The 14502-nt window shown below is 34.3% G+C and overlaps 1 protein-coding gene across 9 annotated transcripts in view; it reads right to left on the bottom strand.

The window, feature by feature from the left end:
• The window catches only part of LOC116774780 (mushroom body large-type Kenyon cell-specific protein 1-like), an 88984-nt gene that overhangs the window by 6377 nt on the left and 68105 nt on the right, over positions 1-14502 (bottom strand). For 6 of the 9 annotated variants that reach the window (XM_032667530.2, XM_032667531.2, XM_032667528.2 and 3 more), the window contains 4 exons: positions 13679-14028; positions 7476-7598; positions 6749-6882; positions 2898-3011 (listed from right to left, as the gene is read on the bottom strand). In XM_032667530.2, the coding sequence (XP_032523421.2) occupies positions 2898-3011; positions 6749-6882; positions 7476-7598; positions 13679-14028 (721 nt within the window). The remainder of the gene's footprint in view (positions 1-2897; positions 3012-6748; positions 6883-7475; positions 7599-13678; positions 14029-14502) is intronic. The other 3 variants (XM_032667533.2, XM_032667532.2, XM_032667529.2) reach the window with 2 other exon arrangements.

The following is a 14502-nucleotide window of genomic DNA, read 5'->3' on the forward strand; positions in this document are numbered from 1 at the left end:
ATTAAAATATTTTTTCATGAATAAGTATATAGCTAAGATCAACTCGACATCTTTAAACATAAGTCGCGATATATCAGTAGAGGTATACGTCCCTATTCTGTGTAACGTTATAAAACTATTATTTTTCTCGTATTTTATATTTGTCCTATACATCCCGGTATCCTGGATGAAATCCTCCTCGTTTTGAGAACGCTTCGAGTGGAGCGATACGTTAATTAATTATGCATTCAATGTTCGTTAATAAAACATTATATACATATACATTATATATAAAATATTATATAATACATACCTCTAATATATATGTTATTTGAAATTTATTTTATTGGTACGTATTGTAAGTCTTCTCTAAACTTAATTGTTTCACCCCTTATATGTGCCTAGTTTTATTTTTAAACCAATTCAGTTTCGCAGTTACGTCGTAACGTAATACAAACATTGATATAAAAATTATGACATCTATAAAGGCCTGCCGCGTAACCGTTCGGTCGATTATTTACTTTTAATATATTTACACGTCAATGCAAATATTTCTGTCCGTCTGTCCGCGTGTTCCCAGCGACGGATCGTTGAACCGTCCCACAGATTACGTCTGTTGTATTAGTGTTGCGATGTCGTCGTCAGCCCGTCAGTCGGGTGTCATTTGTTTTTCGTGTACGGGACACTCGATCCCGTTGTTAGTATTCCGTCGTTCGAGCACATCAGGGCGTTTCAATCGTGCTGCAGTACGTTGAACTTATTCCAAGTTTCGTTTTCCGACATTAATGGGTGCATTCACTCACATTGTTTATGTAATACGGTGCCATATTTCAATGGGAAGTGAACGCTGCGATTGCTTGGTGTTATGGCCCGTGCTCGGACCATGGCCAATCGACCAGCGGCGTGCACTGCACCAATAATATATGCCCATATTATGAATTACCGATATTATTTAAATAACAAATATGTATTGCGCGTGTCCCAAATAGATATACATATATATAAATATGTACTTCGTTATAATGTTTTAAGTAAATATATGATGAACTATAATTTTAATGTTGCAAATAATGTAAATATAATTACGTACTATAGAATAAATATAGCAACGTTATTAATGAAAAAGTAAAGTTTTTTATTCAATTATTTTTCTACCAAATTATCTCCGAGTCGATCCTGACGAGGTTTTTCATATAAATTGTAAATAGTATAAAGACAAATCTATTTGTGTTTGGTTGTTTTGGGAGAAATCAAAAGCATGAATCAGTGTATGTATCCTTTGTTGAATCGATTTTGATGGAATTTGTATTAGAGCCGTGTGGGAGATGGAGAAACCCTACACTTGGTCACAATAACTCGTGACTCGCGTCCATACTGACATCATGACTAAGTCTACAATTAATAGTTCTTTTTAACGAGCAAAGTCGTCGGCCCAAACGATATTAAGCCTAGTCTGATATACATTGGATTGTGTGGCGTCTTTTGATAATATTAGGTTGAAGTGAACGAGCAACGTCGAGGGCGGAGGCTATGCAAGTTTGCGAATATTCAATAGACTGTGAAGGGCCCTCGGAAATTTCGTCTCGATATTTAGGGCGCTTGTGAGATGGCTTCAGACTGCCGGCTTTATGTCGTGATCAGCTGTTACTCGCCGCAGGCTGTGTTATGTAATGTGTGGACGCCATATTGTTTTTTTATACACAATTCACTGTTATTATACATAAGCAGATAACTGTGTGATTTAAATCGTTCCGATAGATAGCTTCCGAACGATTCTTTACAAATCGTCTGATATAAGTGTTTTAATTTGTAAAAGCGTTTTTTTTTTAAGTTATTTAGATCCCGCGAGGCTCCGCTGTTTTATATTGGTAGTTTCTGAACGTAACGCCCAGCCAATATTTTTAAGTGTTTCCCGGATATTCTGTATCCACTTTATATGATTTTGTGAATAAATTTCAAAATATTTTCCTCTCAATTCGTTAATAAAAACGTGTTATTATTTTATATACAAAATTTTAAATACAAAAAGGCTTATTTTGTAAAATGGTTTTTCCTTCTTATATAAAAAAATATAAAACTTAAATTAGGTACACTTCCACAGAATAAAATCTAATTTCTGTGTCCTGCACACACGAATATTTTAATCTTATTTGAAGAAAATTGTATACTGTAAGTAATTTACAATAATGCTCACATTATTGTTGATTTTAATATATTTTTTGTATGTAACGAGGAAATTTTTATTTGTCATAGTTTCGTGATATTAAATGACTGTTCGCCATCCTAAATATTTTTTTGTGAAGAATACTCGGAAGGTTATCAGGGATTTCCATTAATTTAACTGTTCTCCATTTATAACACTTTTTTTTATATGTACAGATTAAAAATTTAAAAAAATATCTGTTTTTACGGTGAAATATACCTTTTAAAGTAGTTTTTTGATACCGATAAATTAACATTTTATATTACGCCAGATAAATGATTTAGATCTAAATCTGTATCAAGAGAAAACATTACGTTCGCGTATTAGTAGATTTAGTAGGCACCTACTAGTAATCAGAACGACGAGTTTAAATCAAAATAATAACCTGATATAACTACTTCAGTTAAATATGAAAATATAGTCGCGGTTATATCTAACTCTTTGTTATTCTTCCTAAACCCATTCCGATGGGACTCATAACTCATAAGGTCCTATCAAATCTGTGCTAATTTAAAAGTCAAGGGGTCAACACACGATGACGTCATATCTTTTTTAATTCGACCAACTTCAGCGTGCGGTTGAAGTTTCTGAAAAAAAATTCTATTCAACGATTCCTTTATATTTATATGAGATTGAATTAAATCATTTTGAATGATATCGTTGGTGATCTATGAGCTATATGTGGTTATTGCGATTGTGATACTAGTTATCTCACCTGGTGTCGGTCACCTTTTCCGGTGGTGGGGTCCCACTCGTGCTGGAGGTGGATTTGGCGCTCAGGTCGAGGGGCTGTTCCGTGGTCGGGGAACTCCCCGGCTTGTCCTCCGCTCTGATGATAATACTCGAGTTATCACAAGGAACTTCTATGTTCTTAATATAAAAGTTTTAAACATATAACTCGTTAGTTGCTAATATATGTTTCATGAGAAACATCTATTTATTAAATAATTGTTAGTTAATTTTTATAAAGGTTGTGTAGTTATTGTGTTTGAGACGAAAGTACACATACTATACGAGCATTTCCTGTGATGTGTAGTATCAGAATTAACTGATATCCACACAGGACGATTTACATCAAGTACATACATCTATTATATGGAGTCATCAGCTGTATATATAATGAAGATTAAAAAACCACTAATGAATAATAATAATAATATAACTATATTAATCATAATGTTTTATTTCTTATATATAAACGCTTTCTTAATATAGTTTGAGCGATTATATCTGAGTCGTTTCATAAACCCGTTTCTATGAGTTTCCCTTCAGACATTTCGCGTCAGTAATGAAAGGGGTAGCGAACCGAACATCCTTATTATGTCATATGTCACAGCAGCTACAGCTCGGCGTGCCCGACTCCTCTCGCGATGTATTCACTACAGCCTTTCAGATATTGTCCGATATAGGTTTATAATAAAAAAATTATATAAAATTAGTAATAAACACGAAATTTTTCATATATTCAGCGAAAGTATTATATTAAATCGTTTTTTTTTTGTTATTCAGTTCGTTAGTTTATATAAAATTTATATAAATTGTAGGTAGTTACGTACTACGTGTGACGTGCCTACATTGAAACACGGATAGCACACAAAGAAAACGTCGACCTGAAATGTAACGGTCGTGAGAGAATCGATAGATACGTATATAATGCGAATTAATTAAAACATAATTGGTATCAGGCGACGTAAAAAACAAAGCTTTGTTTACGTTAACGTCACGTTACGAGATACAATAAATACGTACGCTGCGATGTGTCGGCGAGCGAGTCAATACATCGGACGTGCGGAGCGAAATGTTTAACTGAGTGAGTACAAAAGGCACCGATATTACTGATACTACATATTAGTATCTGTCGCGTGTAGCTGCTTTCAACACACACACACACACACACATCCATATATATATGTTAATATTCAACTATACTACACCATTAGTATTACTACTCTACACAGTGTGCCGACTCAAGTTCGCCAACTATATGTTGACGGACCCAATGATATTATTTATTTCCCTTAGTTACGAATATATTAATGTATGTACGTCTATCAATTCGTTTGTCAGAAACACACTCGTTAGTTGGAATTAAATTCATTGAAGCAGTTAATGAAGTAGGTATAAAATTTTCATTTAACTTATAGTTACTTATAGCATAGCTAACTCAAAATCAGACGTTATATTATTATTTAAAACTATTTTGTTTGTTTGTATATGGTATTCAATAATGTATTATGTATATATGAATGTAACGAAATATTTTTTAAATATATGAAAAACAAAAAATTGAATTCAATAGAACAGAGATATATTAATATTCAATAAGCCGAGAGTACTAACGATTGTTATCTAAAGGTAACATCTCCCATCTCCGTAAGCAATGAACTGTAAAGATTGTCGGCGCAGCATCCGCTGAGATGTATCCGCGTGTCTTATTATCGTCTCATTCGCAGAAATGACTTCGTGTGTGAATAAAAACTAACTATATGTATGAAAAAAATAAAATAAGAAGCCAGCTCTGGAAAACACAGCACTTAAACTGTTATCAGAACATAGGCGAACGGCTCTGGTTATTATGTACAGAATGTTGACAGCTGACAGGTGTCATTAAATGTCTGCGATATATATTCTGTGGCTACCGTCCGCGCTGGGTATAGACACTAAATCATCTATAACATTTTATATATAAAAAATTCGTTTGGAATAAATATCTTAATATTGGTGCGCGTGTGACCTCAACAACATTTATGTAGAGTAAACGAAGTGCGACTGTAATTAGTGTCCCAGTGGCGGCGCGAACAATGGTCGGTGTACTGGACGAATTACAATTTCAAATTGGTCTAAATATGCAACCTTGGAGGACCCCGCGTCGACAGCTCTCGTGTGCTATGGGATTGAGATTTAAAATTCATCTCCTTATATTATAGATACGAAATACTTACCATTATGATATACGGACATATTATACCGCTTTTTTATATATTATTTTCGTAATATATATAGTTTCGTGATGATAGTCTTCATCAAACGCTTAGCGCGAGGGTAAGAAACTTAACATTCGATTATATTATATTTTTAATGACATATTTATTTATATTTCTTTACTTTCATTTATGGAAAATATATGTTGATATTGTGTACCATAATTCCTATTTTTTTTGGATGTAACGAATTCTGACTACGTTTGTTGCGAGCTCGCGGAGAGTTCAGGACATCCGTTACTGTACGCAGAGGTCGAAGGAAAATTCAATTTCGTAAATATTGTTTAAATATATTTTAACTTGGGCAAATAATATATTTGTAAGTGACTGATTCTGAATTCCCTTCAAACGCACATTTGTATTCATGTTACAGATAATGCTAACACAGCTCCGATCATCGAAGGTTGCCCAGATCGTGGATTTTCAGTGCTATGTATGTCTGTCGTTTACACAAAGTTATCGAGTTATATACACAAACACGTACACTCACATCTAGAACAGATTTAATACGAAGCTGTATGACAATGAATTTTAAACTTTATTACACGAACAAAAAAAGGTATATCAACCTTGACAACGGGTTCAGTAGAATGATAATCGACCAGATATACATATAACCGGTTCGAACCGGTTCTAGGTGAAGCCGCGTTATATACGTAGTACAGTATCTAGTAACACAGCACGTCTCAAGGATTCATCTTTATTTATAGGGACAAACTCGCCTGCGCTGTGTCGCGCTCCAAACGGAACCTTATCGCGTCGGCGTAGAGTCGCTTTGAGATCGATCCGATCTCGAATCTGTAATGGCACTGATATCGAGCATTGAATTTACTGTGACGATTTTCATATGATTTAATATTTGTGACATGATTTTTTGGTATCGGATAAGAGAAGGCGGATAATGGCCGTCTGTCGGATGTCCTAACCTTGTTTCATGAGGTTAAAATCAGCGCCTAGCGACATCAGTAAAATATTCAAATTTTCAATGCCATTAGAAGGGTCACAATCTGAATGATAATATTCGTGAACGATTGAATCTCTCGGTGATCGGCTTGAATGATGCTGAGAGCGTACTAATTTGGGACATTATAAACATTTTATTTTTAATATAAAACAACAAAGACTGAATGTAAGGTCAGGTCTTAAATAACTACCGCGTTAACATTCTAGCTATCAGTTGAAGCAATTACATCTGCACAGCATCTTTATTAACGTTTTAAAACTGTTTCGTTAATAGATTTTATCTTAATAAGTCCGGTTTTTTTTTAAATAAAAAACTTTAAAGACTTCTACAATAGTAACGTTCGTTAACTTGAAATAAAAAAAAAATATTTTTATGTTCCCGACGCCATTGTTGAGATTAAGTTTCTTATCCCTATAAGGTGTTATAATGATGTCAAAATTACTTTTATTAAAACTGTACCTTTAAATAAGTTAGGACAAAAAAATTACATAGTAATTTACTCACGGGTCAGTATTCATGTCTATCACGATACATATATATATAGTAAGTATATGTGTTTGTGTGTGTGTATGTGTGTGTGTGTGTGTGTGTGTGTGTGTGTGTCGTGTTATATCTACGGACCTGTCAGCCTGCGGCCTGGTCATCATCTTCTGCATCATCCAGGCCTGCGACAGCGGCGGCACCAGGCCCGTGCCGAGCGCCGCCAGGGCCGCTATCATCTGCTGGAACTGCACACACATCTCCGTCACCGCCTGCTGTTTCATCAACTCTACTAAACTCATCACCTACTGTACCCTGGACCTCCTACCACCGTCGTCAGCTTGTTGCCATATGTCTATGATTACCGAACTCTCCATAATCTACTTCCGCTAACTTTGTGAATTTTGATAATTAACACATATATAAAGAATCAGGAATGTCATATAAAATGATTTCCATTATTTTTTACATGTAGTTCATATAAACTTTTGCACTGTTTGTATGATATGTTAATATTTCTTACGTCTATATCGCATCCTCTTTTCGTCCAAGTTGGTAATATTATCACCTATCACCAAATCAGCTGATCATTAACTAGTCGTTGTGATCGACAAACACACAGACATGGCGTCTTCATTGCTGTCACGTGTTTTATTTAAGCCAATTTCAATAAAAGAAAATTATTTCAAATCGTCGGTTCAAATAATGATCTAGGTACAAACTGCGTTGTGAAAGCTATCCTGGGCTGTCTAACCTCTGTGTTCTTACTATACGTTTTTATACATGAATACTACAAACTGTTCGTATGTAGTTACACCGTGCCGACTCGTGCTACGAATCAGTCCATCATCATCCTGTTTCTGCTCACCTGTGTGATGGCCTGCGGATTCTGTCCTTGCAATTGCAGCTGTAGCAGGTGTTGCAGAAGTGGCGGACCAGCTGGACTCTTGGCGCCAGACACAGAACTGCTGTCCGACTCTGACGCGGGACTCTGGAAGACGACTCTATTTAGAATGTACTTCTAAACTTACAACGCTACGACTATTTTAGTTACTTAGAACTTAGGAAAGTTTTTAAATTTATTAAACAGATATTTTAAGCTCCTTAAAACATTATTAACAAAGACATATGCTAATATATTTATCTGTATTTATATAAGGATACATTTATACTCTGTTCTTGTACAATGAAAATTATATTGAGGATAATTTTAAAGTTAATCTTTGATGTTTTAAATATGAATTTAATTAAAATAATCTCAATAAATATTACGATTTTCTTATAATCTAACACGCCTTATATATATTTTATATTTTATACAAACAATTCTCGGGACACGTCAATAACTAACGATTCTTGTTCCGTCGTATCTAACAGCTGGACAGATTTTAATAGAACTTTGAATGGATATAAGTGATGTTGTGGTTAAATTGAATATTAATTCGAAATAATTATTATAGAGGGGACGGAATCGCGGGTCCAGGCGGTCGGAGCTCAACGAAGAGCCTTCATTTATTTTAGTGTGAATAAAATTTTATTTAAATTTTAATATATAGAATAAATGTTTTAATGTAATGAATTCTGACTGATATGGATGAAAGATGTTTTAGTGTGTATTAAAAGATTAGAATGTACCTATACATATCTTCTAGTGTATTATATAATATACTTATATATATGATTATTATATATTATATATCATCATCATCATCGGCCAATCGGAGCCCACTGCTGAGCAAAGGCCTCTTCTCACATGGAGAAGGTTAGAGCATTAATCACCACGCTTGCTCAAGACGAGGTGGCGATTTCAATCTTATAATTTGAAATTATAAGACCAGGTTTCCTCGCAATATTTTCCTTCACCGTCTGTCAGTGATGTTTAAATACTTTTAGAAAGTACATATGACTCGGAAATATCACATTGGTACTTGCCGGGTTTCGAACCCGCAGCCTCTTGCATGAGAGGCGGGTTTTTACCACCACGACCACTATTTTATATATAATGTATATGTTTTGTTTGATAAGCCATTAACTAACTATTATGAAACATTTTAGAAGGAAAATACATGAGATAGTTTTAATAATTTTAAACATTCCATAACTAAGACGATCTGTTACAAATAAAATTACCTATAGTTTTGTTGTAAATAAGGAAATATATATATAGGGTTGACGTTTGTATGAGATATATAACTGGTACGTAGTATATAATGTATTATGTACTTCGTTGTTACTTATATCTAATCTAATAAAAATCGATCATAATGATAGATTTTATTTAAAAAAATCTTTTTTCACATATATGTATGTATAGATACTTTAATAAATAAATTAATACGTTTATTATAATAGTACACAGCATCACGACTCCATACTTATCTTAAGAGCTGATAATTTGTTGAAGAGACAAATCTATTTGTTGTTACTAACTGTGGACTCAAAGTGAGATATAATAAAATAAATCCTATTATTACTGACATCGGAAAATTTTAAATCATTAGATAATGTTTTTCTTGTCTAATTATATATAGAATATTTACGAATTTGTCCGTGTAAGGATGTCAATTCTGCTTTTGTTGATTTTGCCGCTTCTTTTGTGTGCTAGGTATTCGTTAAGATAAAAATTATGTTCTCTTTGTAATTCATATTTATATATCTTGTGATTTTTTCTAAAAAAAAATATATATGTTGAGTTATCTTACATTAATATAATAAAACACATATGTGTAATATTTTTTTTTTTTGTATTTAACACAGCCCTGATGCTGTGACGAGTGGAAAACAAGCGGTTGGTACCCAAACAGGAAAATGCAAGAATAGTTTTGACAGACATTTTAATACAAACGAGAACTAATTATATATAGTGTTGTAATATATTAAAGACGTGATAACATAAGATATGTTCATTAATCGTGTGTTTTAAAGTATATCTGATAAAACCTATAATTAAATAGCCACGACTCTGTGGCGCACAGAACACTGAACAGTCGCACGTTAAGGATCGCCGCCCAAAGAACGACGTTAATATAAACAAATGTAAAAATGTAATTCTAAATTCAAACTATCCATAATAAAGTTCCCACGCGCCATGTTGGCCTGTCCTCGAACCTGATTGGCCGGGAATTAGAATTAGAATGTAGACCCCATTGGTTAGTTAATTATGTTCTTTTTTCAAGTTCAAACAGCTGTCAGCGATGGGGTTAGAAAGTTTTGTTGTGAGTCTTATTGTTATGTTATTTATTAATTTTATTTATTTCGTTATTTATCTAAATGACCGCCGTTAAAATGCGTTGAACTCGTTATTGTTTTATTTATTTCGTGCTCATTTTAATGGTCTGTTTGTTGGAGTTTGAATATTTAAATATGGAATATGTTTATCTTTGTTATTGGATTGTTTTTATGTTGTTGTTTAGTTTTTTTTATTCGTCAAACGTTCTTTAATTTTATTTCTGAACTAATTATGCCAGTTAGTTTTATCTCTTTATAGCTATGATTGTTTTGTTTGTTATTTTGTTCAGTATTATATTTAATTAAGTATCTGTATCTGTAAAACTATTATTTTTTATGTACGTATTCATTAATTTATCGCTAATATTTGAATACATTCTGATATATTCTTTAGTTTTTCCTAGTATATGTTTTTTCTTGTCTATGTACGTGTTACATACCGTTGTTCACGACTGTCAAGGCATCTATGATTAGCGAAACACAAGGTCGGACAGGTTTGAGATAGATTAATATATATAAGTATATATATGTTTATTAAGGAAGGTTTCGGTAGAATAAATATTGTTAAAGGTAGATGTTGAGTTTGTACCTACTTGGTTATTACTATATACTTATTCGAGTTATTTTTTTCTATATCTAATGCTAAATATATTTTTATTTAAAAAAAAAAACATCAAATATATTTATATTCTGTGAAAAATATTTGAAATGAAAATAAATATTTTGGTCTTATCCTAAAGGATTCGATGTTAGTGAATTGAAATAGATGTATTTTTTCACTTTACGAAACATTGTTATTGTATTAATAAACTTTGAAAAGCTATATTATAAATATACACCTACTTATTTATTGTTAATATTTCATAATAGTAACGGCAAAGCTTTCACTTATTAATAGAGACTTCATTTGTGGTCCATTACAAGGCAAGCACCCTCGTCACGAGAGACCTCTCAGTGAAGTCATTGCACTTTTGTAAATGACAACTAAAAGGACATACGTCATACATCCGCCCAAAATATACCTATATAACAACCGTTACAACATATTAAAAAATGGAACATTAAAAAAATATATAAAGTTCCGAACGCAATAAATAACCAACTAACCATGAAATAGCCTCATGTTCTGTTTCCATCCATTTCGCACTAACGAAAAAAAAATAATAACAACAAGAAACAACAACACTCAAACCGGAAGCGCTTCCATATTTGAAGGCACGAAACCGCGGGAAAGTATTTTCGGTGAACGTAATCTCTAAACGTCAAAACTGGCTGGATGTGTTAGTTTTTTTTTTTTTTGTTGTTTTCAGCCACGAGCGGCAATGATTAGTAAAGGCGGTCGTACACTGAGGCTATTTGGCCGCACGTGTTCCGCTGAGGGGTGGGTCTTCACGTGAATTTTCCGAGGTTTCCACCCTCTGCGGACCGCCCCTATAGGCTTTTCTGTCCGGCCTATGATGTTTAACCGATCGGATAGGGAACGCCGTGGAGTCGCCGCGGCTCGGCATTATTTTATTCCCTACATATATTACGACAATATTGACTCGCAAGAGATGACGAGCGGGTGCCGCTAACTGACGCTATCCGAGACGATACATTCACATATAAATTAGTTTTAGTATTGATATGAGATATGACTGAAATAATATTAGTACCTACAGAGTCGGTAATGTCACAATTTGTATGATAATATGAGAAATTTCCAACTAACGGACAGACAACCTGAATGTATGTCTCAGTAATTATTTCGTTAAATCTGTTCTTTGCCAGGCTGTATCGATATGAACTCGTTATTTTTATTATAATAACATCACTAGTTCTCGTAGCGACACTCTCGCACTAAGTCGTTAGTTGTTAGTGTCAACTAAAGTATAATAAGTCGTTTAGTCGTCGAGTTGTTTCTTGTTCCGTCTAATTAACTATTATACAATTATACAATCTCTCTCATGTTAATGTATAATTATACAATGTCAACTCCACTCCACTCCACTCCAGTCCACTCCACTCTCTGTTCAAACACTGCCTACTTTTCATTCTGTACGCCTACATGCTCAGTATTTCAGTAACCGAACGCCCTCCATTCAACAATCGACTCTCACTCCTATATTAATAGAGTTCATTTCGGTTCGCTCTGTTCGTCCCGTCTCTCTCACTCTCTTTCTTTCTCTCTCTCGTATTAATCAAAATACTAGTTTTCTACTTTGACGTGGAATCGTAGCAAATGGATAAGGCATTGTTTCGTAAATTGAAACTATGGTTAGCGTTCCGACCGGCGTAAGATGATCCCCCGTCGTCCCCCGGCCAAGGGGAGTCCGGTGCGTTCAGACCGTCAGTATGGAGCGAGGGGGCTCCGGGTCGTTGGTCGTTATAAAGCTTGGTTTAGACAAGGTACATAATTGCTATTGTAAGCTAAAGGGTTTACAATATACAGCAATTATGAACAGACAATGATTAGAAATGTTGATACGGATCATACATACCTACATACATACTTATATATATTAATATTATATATATATATAAATATATATACCTATATAATAGGCATACAACGGTCTATGTCCACAGAACTTTACGGACGAACAGACAACTAACTAATATATAATAAGACAACGAGAAAAACGTTGATAGTTGCGTGTAACATATATATTATATGTATATAACATAACATGTCAGTTTGTCCGTTTCAACAAATCGTTATAAGGAAATGTTTATGGCGTCCGTTAAAATACAAATAACAAAGTAAAAACATTAATATGAATAAAAATAGAATGCCGATGATTTAAAATATGTATTATAAAAAAAATATATGTCAAATATTACGGATCTTTAAAAGTTTATACGACGTTAGGTATAAACTTACTTATGGGAAATTAACAAAAAAAATAAATAAATTAATAACTGAACCGAATTTCACAAAACATAGCTCGAATTAATTTAAGCTATAGCCAAAACTTTAATTTTAATAGATATAAGAAATCATAACAGGCACATACAGACATACAAACACCAAGCGCTCTGCTTGATACTTCCCAGGAAGGCGGCGGTGTAAGTTATTAATTAATTTTTATTATTAAAATTGTTTTTTTCTCATCAGCATCCAGCCGCCCGGAGTTCGTAACATTCTCCCACAACAAAGTTACAAATTTAAACAATGTGTTGAAAAATCCTTATACTGTTCGCTTCAATATAACTTTGGTATAACGAGTGTGTTTGTTTGTTACGAACAAATACTGGAATAGATATTATATCCCGACTAATTCGAGCTCACGAAGTTACATTGTGTTGTTTGATTTTTTTTTATTTTTTTTATTATAAACAATTAAATCAAATTCTAGTTTTTTAAATTATAAACAAAATCTAATTACCTAGTAGTTAATAAATTTTTATAGACATTTTGGGAGTATTCTGATTGTGATGTGAATAAATTTTATGTATCTTTTAGTTGGACTTTAAATAGAAAATATAGCATCTAATAAAGACATGAATATTATTAGTTGTTATAGAGAATCGAATACGTTATAAAAAGGGGATATGCAAGGCACCTCAAGGTAATGTTACTAGTTTACTTACTGTGTAACACACCGACGAACACACGGACATACAGAAGCTATTTATATAAATAAGTTAATGTCGAAATATAATTTAATCATATTACTCGTATACAGGTTGTATGTGATGATAGAGAGACGTGCGGGCTGCGGAGGTGTTGGTGATGAAAACACATCAGGAGGTGTTAAAGGGCTGGCTGTCAGAGATCATCAGTTAATTCTACAGGATGTAAATTGGTGTGTATTGTTATGTGGGAACAGCTGGAGCGAGCTGGTGCAGGTGGATACTCACAGTGGCGCCTGGGGCGGCGGGGTCCTCCTCGGCGGCCGTGTCTCCATCCACACAGAAGTAGCAGCGGTCGGCGGGCCTCCAGTCCGCTGGCTCGTCCCTGTCGCGCTCCCCCCGGGGCTGCGCCGCGGGCCTCTTGATGAGAGTCTCCAGGATGGTCTCTTTCCTGGCGGGCTCCGCCCCCGGCGCGTTGATCTCCTCTATCGTCTTGATCTTGAGCGCGGGCGGGGGCTCGGCGGCGGAGGGGTCCTCGTCGCTGGACCCCGAGCCCTCTATCCTCTTTGGTATCAGACCGTCTTGATATAGTTTCCATTTCCGTCGACCCATCAACTCCTCTGCTACCCGTTCTAGACCTGATGCATCACACAACACCATGTAGTAACGATAACCAACAAAAACATCCAACTCAGCTTAACTAACAGTTAGTCTAACATACACTAAACAAACAAAGATATGAACACGGGACCTTTACTCAAGGTTCTATGTTCCACAATAAATGACATCAAAGTAAGTTTCGGGAGTAGCGAGGTAACATACAGACAGACATTCATTATTATTTTTTTAGTGTATTCCAATGAGGTCACCGTGAAGCATGTCACCAGCAAAGGTTTATATTAGTTACAAGATATTTCAAAAAAAAATATCGTTATAAAATAAATGATTAGGTATGTGCTTATGTTAGTTTATGTCCTCGGCGGGTTCGATTCCCGTCAACAAATTAAAACTAAGCAACGTTGTTTTATAGATGTTCTCTCACTAATCCTTCAATATTTTCAATTCCTAATAATATCAATGTATTAAAATGTTTGCGGGTTATTTTTAGACAA

Source organism: Danaus plexippus, chromosome 23 (genome assembly GCF_018135715.1).
Source record: "Danaus plexippus chromosome 23, MEX_DaPlex, whole genome shotgun sequence".
In the NCBI taxonomy this organism is placed as follows: domain Eukaryota; kingdom Metazoa; phylum Arthropoda; class Insecta; order Lepidoptera; family Nymphalidae; genus Danaus; species Danaus plexippus.